This window comes from Peromyscus maniculatus, chromosome 1 (assembly GCF_049852395.1).
Source record: "Peromyscus maniculatus bairdii isolate BWxNUB_F1_BW_parent chromosome 1, HU_Pman_BW_mat_3.1, whole genome shotgun sequence".
Taxonomy (NCBI): Eukaryota; Metazoa; Chordata; class Mammalia; order Rodentia; family Cricetidae; genus Peromyscus; species Peromyscus maniculatus.
Genome location: NC_134852.1, coordinates 89,964,405 through 89,992,269, shown reverse-complemented (window position 1 = coordinate 89,992,269; position 27,865 = coordinate 89,964,405). Strand labels below are relative to the sequence as shown.

Sequence of the window (27,865 nt, the reverse complement as noted above, 5' to 3'; positions counted from 1 at the left end):
TTTTGGGGGTCCCCACGATCTGGGCATAACAATGGGGTAGTGGTTAGGAGGGAGTTTCATGTTTTGTGGGTGACCAGATCAGCGCCGCACCCCGCCAGCCGCGGCTCTCGAAGTTGCCCCCATTATAGGCAGCATTGATGTTGGTCCAGACGGGACTATGTGTTCAGTTCTCGTGAGAGAGGTGATTACCAGTGCTGGGGGGGAGGGGGCAGCTGCCCACTATCCAGCCAGTCCTGGCTGCCCTCACCTCATAGCCTCTCCAGGGCTTATCAAATTTCAGTGTCTTACAATTACCCCTAATTTCATTGTGTAGAAGAGAGCTTTTCCCTGCAGCAAAGATTACTTTATGTTCCCTGCGCTTTGCCTCTTCAGTCCCCGCCTCTTCCTTTCACGCCACAAGCAACAGGAGCCATCCTTATCCTGGAGTTCTATCCCGCTCCCCCATGCACGGCTTCTTAAACTCCAGTCATTGATCCTCATCCTGTCCCTGGGAGGGGAAGCCGAGGAAAGTCCTTAAAGTGCCCTGGGACCCCAGGTTTAAGGAAAACACTTCACGGGACTCTTCAGGGGCCTTCTTTCAGCATGGTATCCTAGGCAGACCTAGGAATAGGTGAGCACCAGCCTTCAAATTGGCGTCATTGGTCCATCCATTGGACATACGCTTGCTAAGCTGTTTATTCGTTTATCATGACTTTATCAAGCTGTTTATTTCTTTATCATGACTTTTTGGGACAGGGTCTCATGGAAGCCAGGTTGGCCTCCAGGCTTGTAGCATCCCTCCTGCCTCTGCCTCCCAATGGCTGAGACTACAAGTGTGAGCCACCATGCTGATGTCCTAGTTAGCATTATCTGTCAACTTGACACTTCCTGGAGTCCCCTGAATAGGGAATCTCAATTGAGGGATTGCTCAGATCAGACTGGCCCACGGGCATGTCTGTGGTGGTGGTGGGGCTGTCATGACTATGAGTTCATCTAGGAGGCCCCAGCCCTAGATGGGTGGGTGGTCCCATTCTTTGAGCAGGTTCTCTTGAACTATATGAGGAAGCCGGCTGAGTGTGAGCCAGCAAGAAGTATTCATCCATGGGTCCTACTTCAAATTCCTGTTTGATTTTCTGCCTTGACTTTGCTCAATGGTAAGTACTACCCAAAGCTGAAATCAACCTTTCCCCTAAATTGCATTTGATCATGGGACTTGTCACTACAACGAGATGAAGTTAGAAGAATTGCCATACTTACCCCACTAATACACATTAGAGCCACCGGCCAATCAAAAACCATTTAGCACAAATCATTTTCAGCCCAGAGCCCAGGTAAGGCAAAGTCATAGCCTTAATTTTAAGACTCGTTCCCCACTCTGGAGAAGTTTCAAATGTCAGGGCGTGGAAATGGCAATAGTTTGTGGTCCAGCCCTGTCAGAGGCAACACCCCTGCTTGAGATAAGGAAGTGTTAAACCTGAGAACCTCGAGGAGAGAAGAACAGACCCACGATTGTCCAATTAAAGCAAGCTCAGGACTGGCCAGCTGGTTGTCTACCCTAAGTCGGGATTTGAGAGGGAGGTTCCTGCCGGCCTCTTGAAGTCCCTTTTATAGGAGGGAGAGAGAAACCGTTCTCAGGGTGAGAGAGTTGGCTCTTATACATTGTTAGAGTCACAAGAAAAGGGAAGGAACGAGACTAAGGATACACACCACTCGAATGGGGTTCAGCAAGCTCAGTGTAGTTGAAGGACGCGCTTTGCAGTTGACATCAGATCTAAGAAACAGGAACGTATTCTTAATTACAAATAGAAACCTTAACTTGCAAGGACTTCACAGAGGACGAGCAGGAACTTATTCTTTAACTGTACACAGAAACCTTAACCTACAAGGGTAGGGTTGTTCCTGTTTGGGTCTCACAGAAGGCGAGCCCCCGAGTCCCGAGTCTTCTCTCACATCACTTCAGGAACACGGGTCTGTGCTTCCTTCTGAAGAACTCTCTTCTTCACATTTCACCTTTCGTCTCTGCTGTTCCTCCGGCCCCAGCCTCGGGGCCTCCAGTGTCTTCCTTTTCACACCCCTTGGTTAAGACAGGGCCCCCTGTATCCCAGGCTGACCCCAAGTTTGATACGTGCTGCCGAGGAGAACCCTAAACTTCTGATTCTCTCATTTCCATCCTGTTTCGGGTGTGCACTGTGCACCTCCACACCCAGTTTGCTTAGTGCTAAGGATGGAAGCCAGGGTTTCACACCTACCAGGCAAGCAGTCTACAACCTGAACCGTCCCTCAGCCTCCTTAGCGTCTATTTTGGAGCATTAGAGTTAACATTCATCCGTCTACCTGCTTTGCTATAAATACCTCTGGTGGGTGTTTTCCTCCTGCTGATGGAAGGCAGATGTCTGCACGTGTCCTTCCAAGCAGCCCTAAGGTGGGAACTGTGGCCTTCTCGCCTCCCTTCTGCTGTGCCCAGCACAAAGCCTGGCTTCCAACCAAAGGGGGAAATCTTATCTGTTGTTAGGAACCATGGTGGTGCAGCATGCTGGAGTTAAGAAAAGGCTTCCTTCTGAGTGGGTGGACTGCAAAGCAGGCTCTCTTGGGGGGACCAGTGGGGAAAGGTCTGCCTTTCTCAGCTGATGTATCCCTGGGGCAGACTTTTCTTCTCCACCATATGATCAGGGACAATGAAAAAACTTTTGTTAGGTTCCCTCAGGCTGTCCAAATATCCAGAAATGAGCTCAAGCTGGACTATAGGGGGGTTTCTGGTGGTTAGATGAAGACAGCTTCCTCAGGAACTTGTGGAACTGGTTCTCAACTGCCAAAAGGAGTCACTTCCCTTCCCTCTGGCAAAAGGGACGTCGGGCTCCGTTGATAAATACCTGTGGCTGCACATGAAGCCCATGCCAGCCTCCAGGCTCCTTCCGTCCCTAGTCACAAGGACCTGATACACATTTCAAAGGCCACACTCTCACCCTAGCCCTTCTCATCTCTCCTCTACCCTAAACTTCCTCCGGTTCCCTCCCACTACTCGCCCTTACTTCCTCTCTCCTGCTGCGTTCTATTCTCTGTCTCTTACTCTCTCGCTGTCTCTACTCATTGTCTCCCGCTTCCTCAGTTCTCAGCCCTGGCTGTGTCCAGTCCGCTGGCCATGTTCAGTCTACTTCTTTTATTCCTCTCTGCTCTGGACTCTTCCAGATGCCTCTGGCTGTTCTCTCTCTTGTCTGCAGTGAAACCGTAACCATGTCACCGAGCAGTTATGTCTGCAGTTTCTTTGTTGTGCCCCCTCGAATACAAGCGTTTTCTAGAGAAGAGAAATGTGAGTGTGCGTGCACAGCACATGTGTGTGAGAGAGAGACAGAGAGAGACAAAGATAGAGAGACAGAGAGATAGTATCTAGGGCAAGCACTAATAAAGCAATGAATGTCCTAAACCACTGCTGCCATGTTCCCTTGGTCCTGTTCCAGATGTTCTTCTCTCCACAGAACAAACAGAACAAAACTCATCCACTTTCCCTGGCACTGATAAAGCGGAGGCAGTGGGATGACGGTATCTGAGAAAAACAGAAGTTTCAGGGTCACCAAGGATAAGGTAAAGCAATTCAAGGGTAGTGAGCATTGAGCAGAAAGCATGTCGGGAAGGAGAGTCTTCATAGAGCTGATAAGACTTTGTTTTGAAATTGGAAGGTGGAGCAATTGCAAGCAGAAACCTGATGTTTTCTGCAAATAGCAAAAAAGAGATGAGCCTTCCAGGAGGAGCAGGGCAGGGGAGCAAACAGGGTCAAGTGTCCACCTCTTCTAGAAAGTCAGACAGTTAAGAACCTCTTACCCACTGGTCCCATCTGTCCTTTTAGTACTAATGCTAATAGTGAGCAGGGTGGGGGTCAGGTCTTGGGGGTCTCCTCTCCTCCCTGGGAGAGGGGACAATGGTGAAATGGAGAAGAAGCAGAGATTGGGACATCTGTGAGAGGAGGCCAGAGAGGTTGTGGTGGCTATTCTTGGTTGTCAACATGACTATATCTGGAATGAACTATAATCTGGAAATGGAGGGCACACTTGTGATCCGGATCTTGAGGCAAGAAGACAGCGTGCCTTTGATCCGGATCTTGAGGCTGGATGACAGGCTTTTGATCCGGATCTTGAGGCTGGATGACACATGCCTTTAATCCAGATCTTGAGGCTGGATGACACATGCCATTAATCTGGGCCACACCTTCTGCTGGAAGGACAAGGGAAGAAGGAAGGGTTCATTCGTCCTTCATCTGCTTGCCTTCACCTTGTCAGCACATCCATTCCTTCCCTGGCATTGGAGCCTGCTTCTTCAGGATTCCAGCAAATACAGAAGGCCAGCTGGGACACCCAGCCTCGTGGGACTGAGCAACTGCTGGGTTCTTGGACTTTCCATTCACAGCTAGCCATTGTTGGACTGCAGCCTGTAAGTCATTCCAATAAATTCTCATATATATATATATATATATATATATATATATATATATATATGAGAGAGAGAGATTCACCCCACAAGTTCTGTGACTCTAGAGAACTCTGACTAAGACAGAGGAGTTTCTGTAAAATGGGGATAACGGCACTCACCTCGCCGAGTCATCCAGGGGATTAAAATGTGGTAATGTGGGTAACTGCAGAGGATCTAGCAAACTGAAAATACTTATTGTAATTATTTGGACTCATAGGCTCCCGATGACTGTGGTGGCATCGTAATGCTAAGGGGAGAAGTATGGCGAGGCAAGAAGCACTCCGCGGCCTCCTCTAGAAGGGAGGAAGGACAAGGGCCTCTTAGCCTGCTGCTGCTGTCTGCTCTTTTCAAGGCTGAGGCAGGCAGCCTGCAGTTACTAAAAGCCTTGGCAGAAGAGCCCCGAGATGGGAGTGAGCATGAGGAAGGTTTGCCGGCCTGTGCTCTGCCGTTCCTGACCCTGGGGCACTCTCTGGGCTCTGGGAGGAAGCAGTGGTTTAGCAGTTAGCAAATACTTACCAAGTGCCTGTGTGCCTGGCATTGTGTTAGGGCTTGGGGTCGGTAGTAAAAAAGGGTTGGGGGGGCGGTGCAATATTCCAGAAGGTAGCATCGAATTTAGCCCAAAGAGAATGCACTCTTCTTTTCTGAGTCAGAACACTCCTGGCCACCTAACCAAGGACTGGAACATTCTTAACACCTTTCTTTCCTCTCACACTGTTTATCCAGTTCACTGTGAAGCCCTGCTGGCTCCATCTTCAGTTTATTAGAAATCTCACCGCTTCTCACTCTTCTCACCCTAATCCAGGTCACCATCATCTCTTGGACTGCTCCAAGAGCCGCTTGGTTGGTTTTTTATGTTAGCCTGTTCTCTCAGGTCCTCTGTCCTGATGGTAGCCAGAGTGAATCTCCTAGAGCAGGTCCTTCTGCTTCTTCCCTGCTCCAAGTACTCCCATGATTCCTTCTCTTGCTCCCAAATGAAGGCAAAATCTCTACAGTGATCTACACGGTTGCCTTGGACCCAGGTGCCTCTTTAGCCCCACTGTACTCGGTTGGACAGCAGTAACATCGGCCAGAATGAAGTGAATGAAACCCACTTCCCGGAAGAGGCAGGGAGTGAAGACGGGGTGGGCCTCCCTTCCCGCTAGCAGACTTCCAGGAAAAGCAGCAGTGTGGCCTCGGCACACTGGGCCCTGAATTAAATGGCTAACAGCAAGACAGGCAATAAAAGGTCAGATGTTTTTAAAGACATAATTATAAACAAAGTTTAAAGATGAATATAAGCTTCACATAGAAAAATGTGCAATACTAACACATCTTAAGGTATAAATAGCTCCTAGAAGCCAACAAAGAAAATAAAAAAAGGATGTGTAAGAACAACAACAAAAGGAAGAAGGTAATGCAAAAAATAACTCATAGTAGAAAATGAAATGTCCTGTATGTATCTGGGGGGAAAAAAGAGCTTAACTCATGAGGAATCAGGAAGTCACACACTTGAACAATATGGTGCTTTCTTTTGCTAATGCAACTGGCAAAATAAGAAAGGTCTGGGATGTGGGGCTGGGGAGATGGCTCACTAGATAAAGGGGATTGCTGCCAAGCCCGATGACCTGAGTTCAATCCCTGGGACCTACACAGTAGAGAAACTTCTACTGCAAGTTGTCCTCTGACTTCCACACGCTCACTGTGGCACAAAAACACACACAGATAGAAAGACAGACAGACAGACAGACAGATTACACAAATAAATGTAATACAGCTTTTCAAAAAGGAGAGCTTTGTGATATAAAGAGCAAGCCAGAATGTACTGAAATGAGTGTGCAAATTGGCAATATTTTTTGTAATTAACACACTTGATTAAGGTAATTATCCTTCTCTGCTACAACTGTATCTCTGGGGGAGAATTTTGTGGTTTTCATTTAAGCACAAACAAAGTGTACATGTGAGCTATCTATTCATTTTCTATGCTGTGCAGTCTGGTGTTGGAATCAGTGTTGATGGTCAGGTGGGCTGTTCTTTCCATGACGACTTGGTTTTCTGTGAGGGTTCTTGGAAGAAACAAGCATGATCACAAACACAGTAAGATCTGATGTGCAACCCGGGGCCCTTCCAGTTTCCTGGCGCTGTGGACCAGTAACTTCTGGAAGCCACTGAGCAGCGTGTACTTTTTGGTTCCTTATTGTTCCTGTAGCCAATGTTAGGGGTCAGGGTTTGGCTCCTGAATCTTCTCCATTTCCTGTTGTCAAAACCTCTGGCTTTCTGCCAATTTTTCTTAATTTTTAACATATCTGATTTACTGGTAACAGATGCAAGTTTTGGTCTCTTTTTGGTGTTCTTGGATTTCACCAGAGGTCTGAGGACCGCCCTGATGCTGAGCAGGAGAGGGATACCACTTTCTCGGGCAGCAATGAGGAAGAGCGCTAAAGCTTTATTTAAATGTCTAATATTTAAATTGTATTTTATAGATATTGCAGACAGGTGTCCCGTGTTATGTACCTGAGAGCGACCTTGAACTTCTGACTCTCTTGCTTTTGTCTCTGGAGTTCTGGGAGTAGAATGCACCATCTTGCCCTGTTTATTTGGCACTGGGGGTTAAATTGGGTTTGTGTGTGCTAGGCAAGCACTCTGCCAACTGAGCTACATCACCAGTCACAATTTCCTAAATTCTAGACCTAGTTAACTTTGTTAATAATTTTTTTTAACAGTGAAAACTAGAAAAAACCTTTCTTTTCCCTTCCTTTCTTTTCTTTTCTCCCTCCCTCCCTCCCTCCCTCCCTCCCTCCCTCCCTCCCTCCCTCCCTCCTTTCTTCCTTCCTTTCTTTTTTGTGATAGGATCTTATGTAGTTCAGGTTGGCCTTTACTCTGTATTGGAGGATAATCTTGAACTTCTGGTTCTCCTGCCATGCTGTGCTAGAGATTGAACTCAGGGTTTTATACAAGCTAGGCAAGCTCTCTACCAAGTGAACTATCCTTGATCTTATGGAAGAAACTTTAATGCTCATAGGAGTGTTTTTTGTAGATGTAACCAACCGTCTTATTAAATAAGAAACACAGAACCAATGCAAAGAAGAAATCCAAGAGATCAGAGCTAAGAGCCTTACCGCCTACTGCAGCTAGCCTCTTCAGCAAAGAGACCTCTCTGAAAGAGACCTACTTCCTGTCTGTTTGTCTTTATATAGACTTTTTGTTCTGCCTTCTCATTAGTTGTAAACCCAACCACATGACTGCCTCGTCACTACCTGTATGTAGTTTTTTTTCTTCCTTCCTTCCTTTCTTTCTTTTTGGTTTTTTTGAGACAGGGTTTCTCTGTGTAGTTTTGGTGCCTGTCCTGGATCTTGATCTATAGATCAGGCTGGCCTTGAACTCACAGAGATCTGCCTACCTCTGCCTCCCAAATGCTGGGATTAAAGGCATGTGCTACCACCACCTGGTGTTTTTTTTTTTTTTTTCTTTTTACGAAAAAAATTTTGCTTGTGTGTGGCAGGTGGAAGTGGGTGTTGGGCCTGTGCTTGCCAGGCATCTGTGTGAAAGTCAGATTACAATTTTCAGGAAGTCCATTTTCTCCCTCAACCTTTAGTCCAGGTGATGAACTCAGGTCCTCAGGGCTGTGTGGCAAGTGCCTTTATCCACTGAGCCACACGGAGTATTATTCAATCATGACCATTGCTTAGATGGAGCAGAGTACTGGAGTGAAGTCTCTAGGTACCAGCATAGAACAATCTTAGGAACACATGGATAAATAAATGAAAAAGACTGCTTGCAAAACAACATCTATGTCAGAATCTTTTCACATTTAAGGACAAAAGTCAAATGAAACTATTAATAGAACTGTGTATGCTCATACAAGTGAATAATTTGTAGAAAGATCTGGAGAGATAGACAGTTCTAACTATAGTGGGAGGAGCAGGCTTGTCAGTGGAGGAGTGTTTTACCATCCACTCTGTTTCTATACTACTTACACTTCACAAGAGTAATGTGCTTTTGTATTATTTGTGTAGCTAAAAATTTGGGTGGGAGCTAGGTATAGTGGTTCATGCCTGTGATCTTTTTTTTTTTTTGGTTTTTCAAGGCAGGGTTTCTCTGTGTAGCTTTGTGCCTTTCTTGGATCTTGCTCTGTAGACCAGGCTGGCCTCAAACTCACAAAGATCCGCCTGCCTCTGCCTCCCAAGTGCTGTGATTAAAGGTGTGCACCACCGCCTGGCACATTTCTGTAATCTTAGCACTTGGGAGATGGTTGAAGGGGAATCAGAAGTTGAAAGCCATCTGGGATCACAGTGAGTTGAGACCAGCCTGAGCCACATGAGATCCAGTCTCAAGAGAGAAAAACAAAACAAAAAAAACAAACAAAAAACAAAAACATTATGGGCTGGGCCTATTGGCACAAACCCATAATCCCAGCTACTCAGGAGGCTGAGGATCACAAATTCAAGAACTGCCAGGTCTACAGAGTGAGTTCAATGCCAGCCTGGGTAACATTAGACTCTATCTCAAAATGGAAAGTAATATCACAGCCACTCAATATTCCCAAGTTACCTTTCTTTCTTGAGCTTTAATCCCTCACCCACCCCTACCCCCAGTAAAAGTCAGCCAATATTCCTTCCTCATGGTATTGTGTGCAGAGTCTTTTTTGGGAGTTGAGGCGGGGAGAGCAAGGCTCAGCCTGACCTCTAATTCTATATTCTATGCTTCATAAGAGCTGGGGATATAGGCATGGACCACCACTCATGGATCACTGATAGACCCTTTATTGAGCTTTTGTAAGATGCCTTGTTATTGGTGGGGCTGGAACAGAAAATAAGACAAAAACAGCTGTTCCCAGTTTATATTCTACCAAAGGGCAGAGAAGCAATACAAAGCAATGCCTAGCAACAAAAACAGATTAACACACACACACACACACACACACACACACACACACACACACACACACACACAAAGTCATATATGTAAAGACTTGAATGATCCAAAAGATGCTGATGTGGGACATTTTGGGGTTAGACAGCCTAGGAGAATCCACAGGCTCATAGGAAAGAAATATCTTGTAAGTCACGTGTCAGTGAATGGCCAGTAAATGTTATGGGATTCATTTAGTAGAGAAGATTTTTATTGCATGCTCCGTGCCCACGGAGAATGACACGGTGCATATAGAACCCTGCCTTCCACCATTACAGGAGAAGCAGGTGAGAACTTAGTTCCTATTCATGGTATGATGAATGTGTCTTGGATCACTAGGGCGCAGGGTTTTCCATCCAGCCTCTACGACGTCGATCCCGCCTCCCGGCGCCAGGGTGCGCTGCGCCGTTCCTTAGCTGGATGGCGTCTCGCTCTTCCGTACTTCCCTTCTCGCTGCGCAGCGCTTCCGGTAGCGGGCGGAAGCAGGGGGCCGGTGGTTGCCAACGCCGGGGTCCGGAGGCATGGCGTGGGCGGGGCCGGGGGAGGTGTGCACCGAGCAGGCTAGGGCGACCCTTGCCCCGGCCCCATGAGCCAGGACCCGACAGGTGAGGACTCGTCCTTTTCGGCCCGTGGGAGCTCCGCGGCGGGCTCCTCCTCGCATGATCGCCGGGCCCCACGAGCCCCGGCGCCAGGCTTTGCCCGGGGAGGCTCCGCCCTGGGCTTTTCTTTCCGGGGGCGCCCCTTGGGCATGTGTGCTGCCTCTTGGCATCCTTTTCTTGTTTTGGAAGCCGAGTGAGGGGGCACGTGCACTTGCTCTAACGAGGAACAACAACAACAACAACAGCAGCAGCTTGCTTTCACACGTTGAGTGACCCGATTTAGCCAGGCTTTCTTTCGTTTCAGAACGCACCAAAGCGTCTACCATGTGCTAGCCCTTGGAGCTGGAGATAAAGAGTATACCGTGGTGACCGAAATAGACCTGGTAGAAAGAGTACAGTTCAGCGAGGAGAATCAAACATTAAACACAACCATGCAGGCGAACGTGTAAATAAAAGCTGTGACAGATTCTATAGAAAGAACAAGAAAAGGATGAGTCCTGATTTAGGTAGGGCGGTCAAAAAAGACTTCCCCAAAGTTGACACTAAAGTTGCAACAGGAGAAGCTAATGGCAAGGACCAGGGAGAATGCATTTCGGAAAAGAAAGGTACCCCTGTGTTTTCCCGCGTTGGCCAAGAATATGGCCTGAGGTAGGCTCAGTGTTTCAAATGGGGAGCTTGCTATGTGTCAAGCACTGTGGTGGGTATCCAGAAGAGGTGTGTAGCTGACCCGGAGAGATCACCCTAAGCATACGCATAAGTAAAATACTGAGCGTTGCAGGGAAGGAGAGGCGTGGCTAGTGTGTTGGGCTACCTGTCTCCTGAGGTGAAAGAAGACCCTGGAAGACAAGATGATGAAGCTGATAACCACAGATCGTTCTCAAAGGTGAAGAATTTAGAATCTACAAAAGGCCAGATAGTATATTTAAGTCTCTGGTCTGTTACAGACACTCAGGTCTTCTTTCCTAGGGCTAACGTGGCCATAGGCGATATGTAAATGAGTTGAGTGTGGTTGTGTTCCAGGAAAACGTTCTTTCCTAAACCAACCAGAGCAGTAGTTGGGAGCCTAGACTCCCTCAGGTCTAGTCAGCATGCCTTTTAGATTCTTGTCCAGTGGATGTAGCTTCTTCATGGGTCAGCTTGAAACGAAAGGGTTGCAAAACAGTGCCCTTCCTATATGTTGTAAGGTTTTTGTTTGTTTTTATGGCGCTGGGGATCTGGGCTACTTGTTAGGAAAGCCTTTGCCAGAAACCCCCTCCCCCCACTCTTGATTCCTCTCTGATGATTATGGATGTACATACTTTCTTTGTTGGCCAATTGTATGTCTTTGGGGAAATGTCTTTCAAGTCTTTCAAGAATTGGCGTTTGTGGCTATTTGTTGCATTCTAGGAGTTCTTTAAATATGCTAAGTATTAACTCCTTATCAGATATTTGGCCAGAAAGTATTTATTTCTATTTATTCTGTAGGTTGCCCTTTCACTTTTGTTGGCTTGTTTTATTTTTGTATTTTTGAGAGGGTTTCTCTGTGTAGCCCTGACTGTCCTGGAACTCACTCTGTAGACCAGGCTGGCCCGGAACTCGCAGAGCTCCGTGCTTCTGCCACCCCAGTGCTGGGATTAAAGGCGTGGGCCACCATCACCCAGCACCCTTTTACTTTTCTAATTGTAACTTTTAGTGTTCAGATGTTTTTATGTATTCACATTCAGCCATTTTTGGTTGTGTTACCCATGCTTTTGGTTTCACATCATAAGAAGACATCGTTCGCTCCCTTTTCATTAAGTTTCTCCCTGTGGTTTCCTTTGGAAGTTGTATAGCTTTAGGTCTTCCCCCTTAGTGTTTAATTCATTCTGAGTTAATTTTTGTAAATGGTGGAAGATAAGGGTATAGTTTTATTTTCAAAATTCTTTTGCTTATGATATCCATTTGTCCAGAAGCCATACATTGGAGAAACTCCCCTTTCCTGTTGTGTGGCCTTGGCCTTACTGAACACCAAATGGTGTTTGTCCCTGTGTGTGAGCTTAGGCTTTGGCTCGCTATCTGGGAAAGCAGCTTAAAGAAGGGGAGCGTTGCTGTGTCCTAGTTTCAGAGGGCCCAGTCCGTCATTATGGGGAGGGTCTGGCAGACAAAGTAGAGAAAAGGGGGTACAGGAAAGGGCCAGAATAAGGTTTAACCTCCAAAGTTAAGTGTCCATGTCCCTCTCCACCTACTTCTTCCCCTCAGTCCTTCTGTCTACCCATTATCACCTCCCAGTAATGCTGCCATGAAGAATCCATGAGATAGGCGGGGCAGTGGTGGCGCACACCTTTAATCCCAGCACTTGGGAGGCAGAGCCAGGCGGATCTCTGTGAGTTCAAGGCCAGCCTAGTCTACAGAGCGAGATCTAGGACAGGCATTAAAACTACACAGAGAAACCTTGTCTTGGAGAAAAAAAAAAAAAAAAACCGAATCCATGAGATACTAATCCATTGATTAGGTCTGAGCCCTCATAATCTGCTAGTCTCTGGAACTATTTGACAGACACCCAGATGTGTGCTTCACTGATCTGGAGCAGGGGTTCTCAACCTCCCTAACCTGTGACCCTTTAAAACAGTTCCTCGTGTGGTGGTGATCCACAACCATAACATTATTTTCCTTGCTACTTCCTAGCTGCAATACCTGTAATTTTGCTACTGTTATGAATCATAAATATCTGTGTTTTCTGGTAGTCTTAGGAGACTCCTGTGAAAAAGTTGTTCAGCCACCAAAGGGGTCATGACTCACAGGTTGAGAACCCAGAGGTTTCTGATTAAGTCATGTTGATAAGATTAATCATGATTTATTCTGAAACTATTCTTTTCCATTGACCTGGTTATGCAAGAGTTATACCTTTATTATTTTTATTATTGTGGCTTTGTAATAGGTTCTGAAATCAGGAAATATAAGCACTCTAATTGTGTTATTTTCCATATCATCTTAGCTGTTTGGTATTCTTTTAGGGTGAAATTTTATGTTTTCACAAAAATGCCATTGGGATTTTGAGAGATTGCTTTAATCTATAGATCATTTTAACATAACACCCCAGTAAGTGTATATATGTACATTCAATGTTACTTTTTTTTTTTTTAAGATAGGATCTTGGGGCTGGGGAAAGTAGCAAAATCGATAGAGTGCTAGCCTAGCATGTGCACCCAGCACCCTGTAAACCTGGTACGGGTGCACAAGCCTGGAATCCCAACACTGGAGGGCTAGGGCAGAAGGAGCAGAAGTTGAAGGCCATCCATGACTGCGTAGCAGGTTTAAGGCCTGCCTGGGATATGTGAGATTCTGTTTCAAGAATAAACAGACAAAGACAAGATTTCAATCAGTATTCTGGTCTGGCCTTTGAACTTGAAGTGATATTCCTGCCTTGGCCTCCTGAGTGGTGGTATGTGTGTGTGTGTGTGTGTGTGTGTGTGTGTGTGTGTGTGTGTGTGTGTGTGTTTGACCCCACTCACCCCTGCCCCACCCCATGGAGTACTCTTGAACAGGGAGAAATGAGGACTATGTAGATAGAAATATAGAGGAGAGAGACAGACAGAAACACAGAATAGCCTCGGGTCAAAACCCATCAGCTCCAGCTCCTTCTGTCTCTACTAAAGGGCTTTTTTTTTTTTTTTTTTTTTTTTGGTTTTTCCAGACAGGGTTTCTCTGTGTAGCTTTGCACCTTTTCCTGGAACTCCCTTTGTAGCCCAGGCTGGCCTCAAACTCACAGAGATCCACCTACCTCTGCCTCCCAAGTGCAGGGATTAAAGGCTTGCGCCGCCGCCGCTGCCGCCGCCGCCGCCACCACCACCACCACCCTAAAGGGCTTTTAAAAGAATGCCAAGGGGTAGAGCAAAAGACCACCCCCCAGCACAGCCATCCCAAAGTGTAAATGCAGCCCTGCTGTGTAAAGCAAGCTCAGATCTCACTAGGAAGCTTTTGGTGGTGGTGGTGGTGGTGGTGGTGGTGGTGGTGGTGGTGGTGGTGGTGTTTTTTCCTTGTGTACTACCATACCCTGGAAGTGTGATTTTTGTGCTGTTCACAATTGATGTACTTGTCGGCTTACTCTTTGAAAATTCCTGTTAGCTTGTACTTGGAAGGTAATCTTTGGGTAGTGTATCCTTCTTTCAGACCTTTAGATTTAGATATGTCAGGATCACTGTGTAACTCTAATCTTGGAAGGAGAAATGCTGGTCACTGTTGTCCTGGGAGATCCTGGGTTCAGTCAGAGTAAAAGTAATCTGTTTAATTTTCATGTACTTATGTATTAGTAAGTTTTGTTCTGTTTCCTTCATTTCTGGTTTTTTTTTTTCCCTAATCAGAGATGTTATAATGGATCATCATGTTTCCACCATTAAACCTCGAAGAATCCAAAATCAGAATGTCATTCACCGCCTAGAACGCCGGCGTATCAGTTCAGGCAAGGCAGGAACCCACTGGCATCAGGTCCGAGTGTTCCACCAGAATGTCTTCCCTAACTTCACAGTCGTCAACGTTGAAAAGCCGCCTTGTTTCTTGCGTAAATTCTCACCCGATGGACGCTACTTTATTGCTTTTTCTTCTGACCAGACATCTCTTGAAATCTACGAGTACCAGGGCTGTCAGGCAGCAGAGGACCTCTTGCAAGGATATGAAGGGGAGATCTTATCCAACGGCAATGACCAGCGGTCAGTCAGCATCCGGGGCCGGCTCTTTGAGCGCTTTTTTGTCCTGTTGCACATTACCAACGTAGCGGCCAACGGCGAGCACTTGAACCGCGAGTGTAGCCTCTTCACTGATGACTGCCGCTGTGTCATCGTGGGTTCCGCTGCCTATCTCCCCGATGAGCCTCACCCTCCTTTCTATGAGGTCTATCGGAACAGTGAGTCAGTGACCCCCAACCCGCGGTCCCCTCTAGAGGACTATTCCCTCCACATCATCGACCTTCACACTGGCCGTTTGTGTGACACACGCACGTTCAAGTGTGACAAAGTGGTCCTGTCACACAACCAGGGGCTGTACTTGTACAAAAACATCCTGGCCATATTGTCTGTGCAGCAGCAGACCATTCACGTCTTCCAGGTGACTCCGGAAGGGACGTTTATCGACGTGCGGACCATCGGCCGCTTCTGCTACGAGGATGACCTGCTCACCGTGTCAGCTGTTTTCCCCGAGGTGCAGCGGGACAGCCAGACAGGCATGGCCAATCCCTTCAGGGACCCCTTCATCAACTCCCTCAAGCACCGCTTGCTGGTTTACCTCTGGCGCAGGGCGGAACAGGATGGCAGCGCCATGGCCAAGAGGCGTTTCTTCCAGTACTTCGACCAGCTGCGGCAGCTGCGCATGTGGAAGATGCAGCTTCTGGATGAAAACCATCTCTTCATCAAGTACACCAGCGAGGATGTGGTGACGCTGCGGGTCACGGACCCGTCTCAGGTAGGGGTGGACCCTCGTGCCCGGGCCCTGCTCGTCTCCACCCCTCAGGAACACACACCTTGATGGAGTATCGACTTTGGCTGTGCTTGGGTTCAAGGTCAAAGTCGCTCTCCTTTTTGTCTGGCCTCACATACAGATTGACAGTGGAGGGTAAATGTTAAAGCACTGCTGTGTGGGCAGCCAGCTCTGGCTGTGATCTCAGTCGTTCCACAGGGCATTTTCAGTACCCGTCAGACAGGGGCGCAAATGCTGTAAGGTCAGGGTTTGGGCCACATAGGTAGAATCCTGCCTAGACTTGTATAAGGCTGCTTATTGAGCCAAACAGGTTCTGGCAGTGAGAATGAGCACTCCATGCAAAAACGGAAATCCTTTGGGGCTCAGTGGTAGAGAGCTTGTCTAGGATATGAGGCTCTGGGTCCCCAGCACTGAAAAAAAAAATTGAAAACTCTGACATTGCAGCCCGGTGTGATGGAACACTCCTATAATGCCAGCAATCCCCGCGTTGGGAAGGTGGAGGCAAAGAGATCTTGGGTTCAAGGGCAGTGAGTTCCAGACCAGTGTGGGCTCTGAGACCTTGACTCAGAAAACCAAAGGAGGATAAGAGGTGGTGAGAGGGAGTCGCACCGATGGTACTGAGACGGGAAGTGCAGGGGGCCCTGGATATTGGTCTGTGAAGAGCTCTCCACCTCGGTGTTGACTGAGTAAGAGCCTGCCTTTCTGTGCCGTTGGCTCCCGTTTGAAAGTCTCTGGTTTGGAAATAGAAGACAGCGAGGCCAGTAGTAAAGTAGGGCGCCAGCCGGTTCTCCCTTTAAGAGATGCTATACACTGTTGGGGGATGGCTCAGTGGATAAAGCGTCTGGTTATAAACAGGAGCGAGTTTGGATTCCTGGAACCAGTGTAAATGCCGGGGGGGTGGGGGGTGGGGGGGTGGTGGGTGGGAGGGGGGGTGGGGGGTGTGGTGGCCTGCTTGTACTTCCGGTGTTGAGAAGGTGGAGACAGTCTCAAGAGCAAGCCCCGGTTCAACCACCAGACACTACCTTAATGAATAGGGTGGACAGGATTGAAGAAGGCTCCCAGCATCAGCCTTAGGCCTGTGTGTCACAGACACACGAGTGCACCACATACGCACGAGAAACAAACAAACACGAGAGATGCTACACAGGACACTGTTTCTGAGCCCTCACTCAACCTCACTCAACCTGTGGTGAAGTGTCTTCCCACTCTCCAACTCCCACCCCCACCAGAGACTGTGCATTCCAGAGAGGCGAGGGGATTGGGTTAGATTTTGTTTTGAGAATTCTTTTTCTTCCTTGTTAATGATGAGCAGTGTCACTGAGCCGCCACAGGTGAGCGTTGGCTTCATAGTACGCGTCATGGAAGATGGGTGGTAGAGTCCTCACTTCTTTCCCCTCCTGTCCTTAATTTCCCGGTCTGCTGTAGAGGGGAAGCTGGCAAGTGTTTGTGAAATTGTATATTCACATAATTATGAAAGATCCTGCTAAAACCCTGATAGGATCAAAGCGGTGCCCTCGTCTATAGATGGGACATGAGTCAGTCTTTTATTCAGGTTTCAGCTATAATTACCTTTCTATTTTGGAAGGAATAAGTTGTCCGTTATCACTGCACTGAGATTATCCTTTTTTCCCTTCGCTAAGAGGTGACCTGTTTTGTCTCTGGTAGTTGCAGTCAGTTACGGCTGGACCTGCTGCTGGGGCCGTGCCCTCGCTCATGGAGTCTGAAACTCGAAACCCAGCCTCTGGGCCCCAGTTGTCCTCTCCTCTCCTCCACTTTAATTTGATAAGTTCCAATAAGGTTAACGAGTGAAAACTGCATCCATAGATAAAGCCTTGGTAATATTATGGGTAGTATTCTCGGGTTGCCCTCCAGCCTCTTTAATTTGCAGCCAAATTTAATTTCCAGGTAACTGCAAAGTCATGTAAGAGGAGCTCTGGGAAGGACTAATTACTAGTGCGACAGGTGGGCCCCATGGCTCCAGAGATGGGTAGTAGAGATTTAGACCCAGTCAGAGGAGGGTGAGACACTAATCCTGGTGTCCTGACGACGTCTTTGAAGCCTGCTGGAAGCTTGCAGATTTGCTTCACACTGCTGCTTCCACCGTGACAAAAACTCAGCAGCTTGCCTAACAAACCTGGAGCTTTCTGTTAGGCAAGGCAGAGCCCTGGAGGTGTCAGGGAAGAGGCCTAGTCACCCAGGGCCCCATTCAGAAAAGCCTGCCTGCCTGCCTCCTATGGTATTTGAATGCTTTTCAGGTGCCCCCTTTAATCTTAATTGCCAGAAATCTCAAATGTATCTTACAAAAGCTCTTGGCTGAAAGAACATTTATGGAGAAAGAAATGAAAAATGCTTGTCTGATTTTTCATTTATTCATCTGCAGTATCCTGCATGGCTGCAGCTTGCCTGGGCAGTTTTAGCACACAATGTACTTAAGGTGTCTCTCTGTGTGCTAGAAATATTAAGAGGGAAAAATAAATGCCCCTAAATTGAACTTTCAACTGTACACATAGAAGAGGAAATAATTTACCAACAGGCAGCCCTGGGCTGCAAATCACTTTCTCAGCAGGAAAGAAAATTAAATCTGGCATTTTAAAAACTTTTTTTTTTTTTAAAAAAAATCTTAGGGTGGATTGGGAACAAGTAGGGAATAAACACTTGGGAGGAAAAATATTGAATTTGCACAGTGTGAAATGAAAGATTGAAAGCCTCTTTATATCTACATGCTGGCTAGCTCAGTAATCCTCGCCACGCAGTGGCCGTGGGAAATCTGGTGGCATCAGGGCTCTCAGCTGATGGAGCCAGTGCCACTTCCTCCAGCTCCAGACCCTCTGGAGCCATGCTCCCTCTCCCGGGCCAAGGCTGAGGTCCCTGAGCGGATTGTCGTAGGGTGTGGACTTTAAGTCAAGTGGGACGTTTCCTAGGCCTGGCTGCCCATGGCTGCCTCTCTCCTCTGCAGGCATCCTTCTTTGTGGTGTATAACATGGTGACAACGGAGGTGATCGCAGTGTTTGAGAATACGTCAGATGAGCTTCTGGAGCTCTTCGAGAACTTCTGTGACCTCTTCCGCAATGCTACCCTGCACAGTGAAGTCCAGTTTCCTTGTTCAGCTTCTAGCAACAATTTTGCCCGGCAGATCCAGCGCCGGTAAGCTATTCTGCCAGGCCTCCCAGGCTTAACTTGAAATGGTTGGGGTTAGGCTGGTAGCCATTTGTTTCAGGAACTATGTATTCTGTTTGTCTGCCTGGCCTTGGTAGGTCTGCCTAATGGAACTAACTCTCGTGTCATCCTCAAGTTTTCCCCGTCTCTGAGGACCTATGTAATAATGTATGCATCGTCTGGGTCCTTCTTAGACCATATGTGAGCTGCAGAAATATAGAAACTACATCTGTCTATTGCCATATTCTTAGTGGTGCACTGCCAAGCCCTTGCATATTTATGGAATGAGTGGTGGAGATGATTTTAGAACTTGTGGTTAAATATGGCATGCTGAACACACCCATTTATCCCTGTTCCATAGTAAATCCCACTAGAAGTAAAGTGAAGGGATAGGGGGTGGACCATAAGAACAGAAGACAAACCGGAGCGGTTGATACAGTTTTGGAAGTAGAAAGTCTGAGTCCTCCTTGCCTGTGCCTTCTCTAGTGCACTTACCTTCTGCCTTAGAAGCATGCTTTTTTTCTTTTCAGTCTCACTGTGTAGCCTAGGCTGGTCGTGTACATGGTGATTCACTTCCGCAGCTTTCCCAGTGCTGGGATTACAGGTGTGGAATACACTCCACTCCCTTTTCGGTGGCAGTGCTGGGAACTGAACCTGGGAATCTTCTTTCAAAATTAACTTTTAAGTTAATCATATCATTAACAAGTTATAGAAGGTAGGTGTTCTTGTTTCTTCCTGTTGCTTTGATAAACACCATGACCAGAAGCACCCTGGGGAGGATGGGTTTATTTCAGCTTACACTTTTAGGTCACACTCTATCACTGAGGAAAATCAGGGCAGAGATTCAAGGCAGGAACCTGGAGGCAGGAACTGATGCAGAACCACAGAGGAATGCCACTTACACTCTTTATACAAATCATGCCTACCCCCAAGAAAAATCACCCACCTTGCCAGCATTCTGCTCATTCAAGTACTTAGTGTAGTTAGTGAGAAAAGGCCCACGTGGAGGCATGCTATGAAGTTTTGAAACACTGGAGACAACGGTAAATCATAAAAACTTTGAGTGAGAACACACATTTCACACGCAGAAATGGTGTCAGAATGGCATCAGACGTGCCAGTGTCAGTGCTAAGGGCTTACACACGTGACAATCGTGCCTCCAAAATCTTGTGAAAGGAGTGACTTCAAGGGCTTGGGATTGTAGTTCAGTGAAAGAGTACTTCCTGCTACTCACAAAGTTCTGGGTTCAATCCTGCTCCCACCCCTGGTACCACCAAAAATGACTGTCTTCTTTTTCTTTTCTTTGTTTTTTTTTTTTTTGAGACAAGAACAGTCCAGGCTGGCCTTGAACTTGGGTTCCTGAGTGCTGGGATTACATATGTTTGCCACTGTGCCTGGTGAAAAGGATTTCTCATTTAAAATCCTACATTCAAATAGAGTAGAACAAAGATATTTTCAGAGCTGTGGGACTCAAAAATGAAATCATTTTTATGTGTCTTTCTGAGGAAGCCTTTGGAAAACACATGTCATCAGTAAGCCCCAAAGAGATGGTTTGTAGGCAACAGAGTCAGAGTTCTGAGGGTGCTAAAAGGGAAGCTGCAGGGTCACAGTTCACAGGTCAGACCGGAGGGGCACAAGAGAGTGAAGGATCCAGGAAGGAAGGGTTTCAGGGAAAGGCAGCTGGGGCATTATCTGGTGGGTCTGAGTGTATCTTCACTGTTCTGTAGATCATCAATGGTATGTGAGCAGAGGTGTTGAAGGAGACCAGGAGCAACCTGTGATTAATCAGGAATCAGATAACATCCAGCAGAGGCAATAGCAAGGCCAAGGGCTGCGGTATTTCTGAAGCCTTTGGAAGACACCAAGGAGGGCAGATGGCTGGATTGGAGTGAGCAAAGTATTTGGTGATGGTACCAGAGACACAGCTTCAGATGTGATCAGAGTAGTGGCAAATGGTGTTGATTTCTCTCTCTTTCTCCCTCTCTGCCTCTGCCCACTGAGATTTGACTCTAGGGGCCTCTGGTATGCTAGGCAATGCTGTGTCACCGAGCTATATCTCAGCCATCTTTCTACATTGCTTATTTTAAGCAGTCTCACCAAGTTGCCCAGACTGGTCTTGAACTTTCATTCCTGCCTCAGTGTCCCAAATAGCTGGGATTACATAACTCTGTCACTAACCAGATGGTTTTCCTTATTTTAAACTGAGAAGTAAAAAGGACAAGTTTGTGTGTTGATGGGACTGATCCTGTAGAGAAAGAACCTGCCTAGTATGTGAGAGGAAATGAGATCTACTGGCCCAAAAGAGAGATTGGTGTGCCATGCAAGGACAAAGGTCCTCTTCTGCTTCCCTGTGTTCATCAGTAACAAACCAGGGGGAGATGAGGTAGCTGTGGAGAGAGTAGGAGATGGCTGGACTGTGGAAGTGCAGAGGAGTATCCCTCCAATTGAAGGCCTGTGCAGGGTTCATGGCCAGAGGTTGAAGTGAGCATTTCTGTTTGCTTTTCTACAGCCATGGGGAACTGAGCAGCACGAGCATAGAGTCAGAAGAGCTGAACTTCACTAGAGCCCTACTTGAAAGCATAGTTCAAGAGTTAGAGCATGCGGTGGAGCTGTTTCATGATTAACTGTGGATTGTAAGATGCCTAAGAAAAGAGAGATGACGTAATGGGTGTGTGAGATGGGAGGACATGGTGGTGGAGTCAGTGGGTGTTGGAGGGTTGTTGAAGTTGGGATGTGTAGAAGGCTGGAGCTGGGGAGACAGGGGATGGCTGGAACATGGGATGGTCACCTGGGGTTGCAGTGGCTGCATGGTGAGAGTGAGGCTGTAGGAATGTAGGGATGCAGCTGAGAAGGCAGGGGCTGGGAGGCCATGCTGTTCGAAGGATGGTTACTGAGAACTTTAAAGTCCCCTAGAATTAAGAGATGTTAGTTGGACAGAGTGACCCAGCCCAGAGCTAAGTGCTGCAGATAGCAGAGGGATGGCTTCTTCATATTTCAGGCAGTGGGGAGCTGGGAGAGCGGGGCTATGGTGTTCGTTGTCGAAGAATAGGAACTGCTTCAATGTACAGATCCCGAGGCCATCCTGGAGGCCATGGGGCTCACAGAGCCATGAGACAGCTCCCGTCATGCTACTGTCAGTGGTGACAGGACAGAGACACAGCTCCATGGTGCCACCTTCAGTAGCCTGAGGAGTTCCCTATCCTTTTGGGGACCTTCACCGGAGTAAAACCAGATCCATGGCATGGCAGCAGAAAAGAATCTCAAGATGAGCCAGGGTGTGGCAGAATTGGAAGTTATTAGAAGACATTTTGAACAGATTGAAGGACAGGGTGAAGAACAAGGTTCATAGAGAGGCGCTCAGGAAAGGGTGAGACACACCCACGCGGTACGTATGGTGCTCTCACGTGGGAGTTGTGGTAAAATGTCTTTACAGTAGCATGTGTACTCGGTTTGGTGGCTTCTTGGTTATATCTAAAAGGGTTGCTAAGGAACTTTTTCTTGCCTGGTGAATGAGGTTTAGGATGGTTTCAGAGATACATTGACTAGGAGTACAGCTGATGAAGGCCCTGGTTCACAAGCTGCAGAGGAAGTTAAGATTCAATTTTTTAAAAAACGTTTCTGTAACATGAATCTTAAAGGGTCTTATTAACAAAAAACACAGGAGCCAGATATTGGGGTGAACACTGAAAGATCAGAGACAGAACAAGCCACAGCTACCTCACCTCAGTTCCTCAGCTGATCCTGTTTCCTCAAACTGGAAGCCTCTGTCTGAGTCCTCATCCAGAATGAATCTCAGCTGAACTGCTGCTAAAAGCCTAAAAGTTTAACAAGCCTAGTTCCTGGTCCTCACGCCTTATATACCTTTCTGCTTCCTGCCATCACTTCCTGAGATTAAAGGTGTGTGTCACCATGCCTGGCAGTTTCCAGTGTGGCTTTGAACTCAGAGAGGTCTGGGTGGATCTCTGCCTCCCAAGTGATAGGATTAAAGGTGTGTGTACCACCATTTTCTGGCCTCTATGTCTGTCTAGCGGCTGTTCTGTTCTCTGACCCCAGAGAAGTTATTAAGGTTTATTAGGGTGCACAATATATTGGAGGACACAATATCACTGCACGTTACTGTATGTGTATAGTATGAGTGCATGTGCCATGGCACACATAGGCTGTCAGAGGATGGTTTTGGGGAGTCGGTTATCTCCTTCCACTGTGGGGTCTGGTGACTGAACTCAGGTCAGGTCTTCTTCAGGCTTGTGTGGCACTTTTCACCTGCTGAGCTGTCTCTGGATTTTAAACATGTGCACGTGAGTTTTAAACTGAGGCAGCTGCTGAGAAAGCCTTCCTTACTGGTGCTTTGTTCTAGGTTCAAAGATACGATTATAAATGCCAAGTATGGAGGGCACACGGAGGCTGTGCGCCGGCTGCTAGGCCAGCTCCCCATCAGTGCCCAGTCTTACAGTGGGAGCCCCTACCTGGATTTGTCTCTCTTCAGCTACGATGACAAGTGGGTGTCGGTCATGGAGCGACCCAAGACTTGTGGAGATCACCCGATCAGGTATTTTGTCACCCCCACAGCTCCATACTGCTTGAGGCGAAGGGCACTGCGCTTCCTTTCTTCCTCGTCTGTGACATTGGTCAGTGACTCTTCTTGTGCTGAAAGGAAAGGCCAGGCCATTTCTACTGAGTGGTGAGGGCTTGGATCACTTAGGTATTATTCTCAGAAGTTAGCTACTGCTGCTCTTGGCTTCCCATGAAAACGTTTTATTCGGGTAAATGCTGTCTGCTATTAAAAGTATCCAAGGAAGCCGGGTGGTGATTGACGCATGCCTTTAATTCCAGCATTTGGGAGACAGAAACAGGGTGGATCTCTGAGTTTGAATCTAGCCTGGTCTACAGAGCAAGTTCCAGGACAGCCAGGGCTACACAGAGAAACCCTGTCTTGAAAACAAAATAAAACAAAAAAATAAAAGGATCCAAGGAAAGGAACTTTATTTCCCATTTTTAATAATCCAATGGCATTCCATAACAGATTTTGTATTCACTATATTTTACTGAAATTATTTTATCAATGTTACTAAGTAGAAAAAGCAAAGATAATTTTTTACTTTTGGAATCTTTTTGTTTGTTTAAGATTATTTTATGTGTATGAGTGTTTTGCCTACATGTGTATGTACACCATGTGTGTGTCTGGTGCCCACAGAGGTCAGAAGAGGGTGTCAGATCCCCTGACCTGGAGTTATGGTTGGCTGTGAGCCACCATCCTGGGAGTTACAGGTGGTTGATTGTATGAGACGCTGTGGATGCTGGGAATTGAACCCAGGCTCTCTGCTAGAGCAGCCAGTGCTCTTAACCACTGAGTTATCTGTCTTCCCAGCTTCTGCTGCTGGGACCTTAAACTTAGCCCCTTGTAGGCCTCCTCCTCTCTCCTAAAGCCACACCTGTTCCTCTACATCTGCTGGGATGGATGCTGTGAGGTGGACCGGGCTCTGTCTCCAGTGCGCTTGACTGGCCGGGAGGGCTCGGAGCCCTAAGCTGTAGCTTGGAAGGTCTTTTCACACAGAGACAGTAGCATGCAGAATTTATAGTTTTGTTCATTTCTTTCCTCCCTCTTTCTCCCTGCCTTGCTCCCTCTCTTCCTCCTTTCCTTTTTCTCTAGGCTGGCTTTGAACTTAATGTACAGCCAAAGATGACCTTGAACTCCTCACCCCCCCCCTTGTTTTATAGGTAATGCCTTATCACACCTACCTGTAGTAAGTCTGTTTGTCATCAGCATCATTATGTATATGTGTTAAATGGATCTTTGTAACATATTCTGTAGAGTTAATCACTGTTCATAGTATTTCCCTTGGGAAATTGCAGTCAAGTTCCTAAAATTAATTTTTTTTTTATTTTATCATGGCAAATTTTATATCTGTGATGGCCCTCTGTACCTCCTAGCTTCAGAGGTGTCAGCTCCTGGCCAGCTGCTTCCTCGCCCCACCTCCCTGCCGCTCTGGACTACTTTTCAGTAAACCGCTGTTTCCCTTGAATTTTACCCACAAACATTTCAGTGTGGATTTCTAAAAGTTAACAAGCTTTAACAAACATCAAAAGCCTTGATACCACCCTGTCTAAACCAAATTCACAATTTTTGAATGGGGCTGGAAATGTAGCTCAGTAGGTAGACCGCTTACTTGGCCTGCACAGAACCCAGGTTCAGTCCCCAGTCCCACATAACCCTGGAGTGGTGATGCTGCACACCTGGTGGTGCACGTGGGCGATGGAGGTGGGGGGGGTGTTGGGGGGTGGTCAGGAGTTCAAGATCATCTTCAGCTACACAGCAGGTTTGAGGCCAGCCTGGGCTACACGAGACCCTGCCTCAGAACAAACAGTCCTTTGTTAATGTCCCCAAGCATCTGATTAGTTCCCCTGTATTGCCTGTGAGTACTCTGCACAGTTCCTTTGTTTGACTCATGTTCATATGCATGTGGCTCTACCCTTCAGATCGCAGTCTGTAGGTTTACTTCTCTCTTTTTCTTGCAATGACATCATTGTTCGTCCCCAACTTGTTCATCCTGTAGTCTTCCTCACATCTGGGCTCTGTTCATCGCATGCTGGGAGTAGAAATATTTACTACATTTCTCATTCCCCCTGCTTGCCTACAAATGGGTGGTTGGATTTAGAAGCCCCAACAACTCACTTTAAATTATAAACCCTGTATGTGTTGGCAACTATGTGGGTAGGTTAGTGTGCTTTTTATGCATAAAAGCACATAATGGGCCTCGTTTGATATAGTCAAGTAGATACATTTCTGTCCTTGCTGATTTCCCTGCTTTTTCAGTTTGAAAAGATGAGCCCAAGGAACACCCTGCAATGCCATTGCCGGGCTGAGGAGGCTTCTCTTGTAACTCCTTCATGTTTTTACTCCAGATGAGAACTGGAAGATATTACAGGCTTCTGAAGAGGCTGTCCTGTCAGTTCCTTTGCCGTCTCCTCCATTCTGGTCTTTGTCAATATATATGTGTGTGTGTGTGTGTGTGTGTGTGTGTGTGTGTGTGTGTGTGTGTGTGTGTGTGTGTGTGTGTTCATGTTTGCATTTGCAGCTTTAATCACAACAGGCATCATGGGTGTCGACTGCTTTAACTTTAGGGATGTTTGTCCGTTGTGTTACATGGTCCTCACACTGATTCACTGTTCTATCAAGTAGACATGTCATCATTTATCCAGCCTTCTGACCATCTTTTTTATGCATTTTTATATTAGAGCAACTCTGATAATGCCATCGTTAATCATTTAAATTAAATTCTGAGGATATGAATTCTTGATGATGGGATTATTTTATCAAAAAGTCTGACTATCCTTGAGCTCAGGGGTGGCACATTTCCCATGTATTTGCAAGGCACTGGATTTGAGCCTCAGCTCTGCAAAATAATAATAAAATAATAGTTATAATAAAAGTATGAGTATCCAAAAAAGAAAATCAGAGCTCTCCATTTGGTTCAGAACTCTCCATTTTCTGGAATTCTCCAGCCTGTTCATCATCTCTAGTTTCCCAAACCACAAGTTATTCAGAAACATCTTTTGTCGAATTGTGTTAGGTGGAAAATCCTAACCCAAATCACTCGCCATTTTGTTTGTAAGCAAGTGCCCTACTGCTGAGCTGCATCCCTAGCATGTGATTTTATTTCTCTGTGTGAAAAATGACAGCCTTCAGAGAGAATTTATTTTATTTTTTATCATTTATTGAGGTGCTCTCATGTAGCCCAGGCAAGCCTCAAACTTGCTATATAGCCAAAGCTGGCCTTGAACTTCTGATCCTCCTACCTCTGCCTTCCAGAGTGCTGGGATTACAGATATGTGCCACTATACCTGGTGCAAGAATTTGTTCTTAAATCTGAAAATCTTAAAGATTAGCCCAGAATGGCACTGTTCTATGCAGGAGCCGCTAGCCACTTACAGCTCTTGCGCACCTAATGTGAGCCGCGGCCAAGCGGAGATGTGTGCAGGTGTCAAGTACGTTTCAGATTTCAAAGATGTAGTGAAAGGAAGAGTGTATGGTATCCCAGGGTTTGTTTGTTTGTTTTGCATGACTGTGGGTTGTAATGGTAATATTTTGGATATATTGGATTACATTAAATATATTACAAAATAAATTCCACTTTTTTGTTTTACTTTTTAAAAATATGGCTATTCAAAGATTTAAAGTTACACATGAAGCTTAGATTTGCTGTTTGCATTTCATTTTTAACGCCAGCTTAAACAGTCCTCAGGCAGGAGCTTCTGGAAGCAGGGAGGTTCTGATTTAGTCTAGTTCAGGGTCGTGGTGAGAGGAGGTGATCACAGACTCAGGACAGGAGTTAACTTTACAGTCACTCTGCCTCTCAGCCGAGCTGATCAGATAAGGTGGCTTCGTGCTTCTGCTATCTGATGAACTACTGAGGGTCTGCCTCCCCTGCTGTCCGGATTTCAAGATGGCAGTGATACAGCACCGTGTCTTTTCTCTGCTTAGGTTCTACGCCCGGGACTCTGGCTTGCTAAAGTTTGAGATCCAGGCAGGCTTGCTGGGCCGCCCCATCAACCACACGGTGCGTCGCCTCGTCGCCTTCACCTTCCACCCCTTTGAGCCGTTCGCCATTTCGGTGCAGAGGACTAATGCAGAGTACGTTGTCAACTTCCATGTGCGGCACCGCTGCACCTCGGCGCCTCACCACAGCCGCGCTGGCCAGGACTTCACCCCTGCTTGACTCCATGGACTCCAGAGCAGAAGCCTCTGGTTGCCAGCTTTGGGGATTCCAGACTGGAACCTCCCCCCACCTAAGACAGGGCCTTAGAGGGGTGGGATTGGTGTTCCTGTTACCCAGCTGATCGTTTTGTAAAGTTTTCTGGCTTTTCCCTGTGGGAACACCTAGCATTAAGTCCATTTTGTTTTGTTTACTTAGCATTTTATGGCTGTGAAAATAGAAGCATTACACCTTTCCTCCTGGCTGCGCCTCTTTGGCATTCAGGTCTGAAGCATGCAGCAGGTAAATCATGTTTACTCCTGAGAATTATGTACTCCTTTCCATTTCTCCAACAAGCAGGGCTCTTTATAAGAGAGAATAAAGCCTTGGTATTTTCTTACGAAACTCTCTCTCTCACTTGATGTTCCCTTACACCGATCCTTTTTGGATGCTTAGGTTGAAAGAAGGACCGTGAGAGAAACGAAAGGCCCTGAACGCAGCGGCTGCTCCTGGGCGTGCTAAGTGGCCAGTGCCCGCATGAGAGGCAGTCATTTGCCGGCACTGTTTCCTCCCCAGGGGTTTTCTGCTGGTAATGGTTAGCACCGGAGAAGCGGGGGTAATCACACATCCTCATGTGGAAGCATGCTCACATCTGCTGCCCGT

The 27,865-nt window shown here is 46.9% G+C and overlaps 1 protein-coding gene across 5 annotated transcripts; it reads left to right on the top strand.

Annotated features, from left to right (window-relative positions):
* Positions 1-3,100: 3,100 nt before the first annotated feature.
* Det1 (DET1 partner of COP1 E3 ubiquitin ligase) lies at positions 3,101-27,610 on the top strand. 5 transcript variants are annotated; one of them, XM_076545407.1, is made up of 5 exons: positions 3,101-3,558; positions 14,246-15,338; positions 18,310-18,497; positions 22,867-23,058; positions 26,992-27,610. In XM_076545407.1, exons 2-5 carry the CDS (start codon positions 14,256-14,258, stop codon positions 27,224-27,226), a joined length of 1,698 nt encoding a protein of 565 aa, XP_076401522.1. In that variant the 5' UTR covers positions 3,101-3,558; positions 14,246-14,255; the 3' UTR covers positions 27,227-27,610. The 5 variants fall into 5 exon arrangements, 4 of the variants coding, with proteins under 4 accessions (XP_076401522.1, XP_006970181.3, XP_076401518.1 ...); XM_006970119.4 differs by lacking the exon at positions 3,101-3,558 and adding an exon at positions 9,791-9,932; XM_076545403.1 differs by lacking the exon at positions 3,101-3,558 and adding an exon at positions 9,792-10,809.
* Positions 27,611-27,865: the final 255 nt, after the last annotated feature.

What these genes read in the sequence shown, in the direction of transcription:
- Det1 (XM_076545400.1), top strand. Translation starts at nt 10,417, where the DNA reads ATGAGTCCTGATTTAGGTAGGGCGGTCAAAAAAGACTTCCCCAAAGTT. An exon ending in GGGTCACGGACCCGTCTCAG is followed by an intron (nt 15,339 to 18,309) that starts GTAGGGGTGGAC and finishes TCTCCTCTGCAG; the next exon opens with GCATCCTTCTTTGTGGTGTA. An exon ending in TGTGGAGATCACCCGATCAG is followed by an intron (nt 23,059 to 26,991) that starts GTATTTTGTCAC and finishes TTCTCTGCTTAG; the next exon opens with GTTCTACGCCCGGGACTCTG.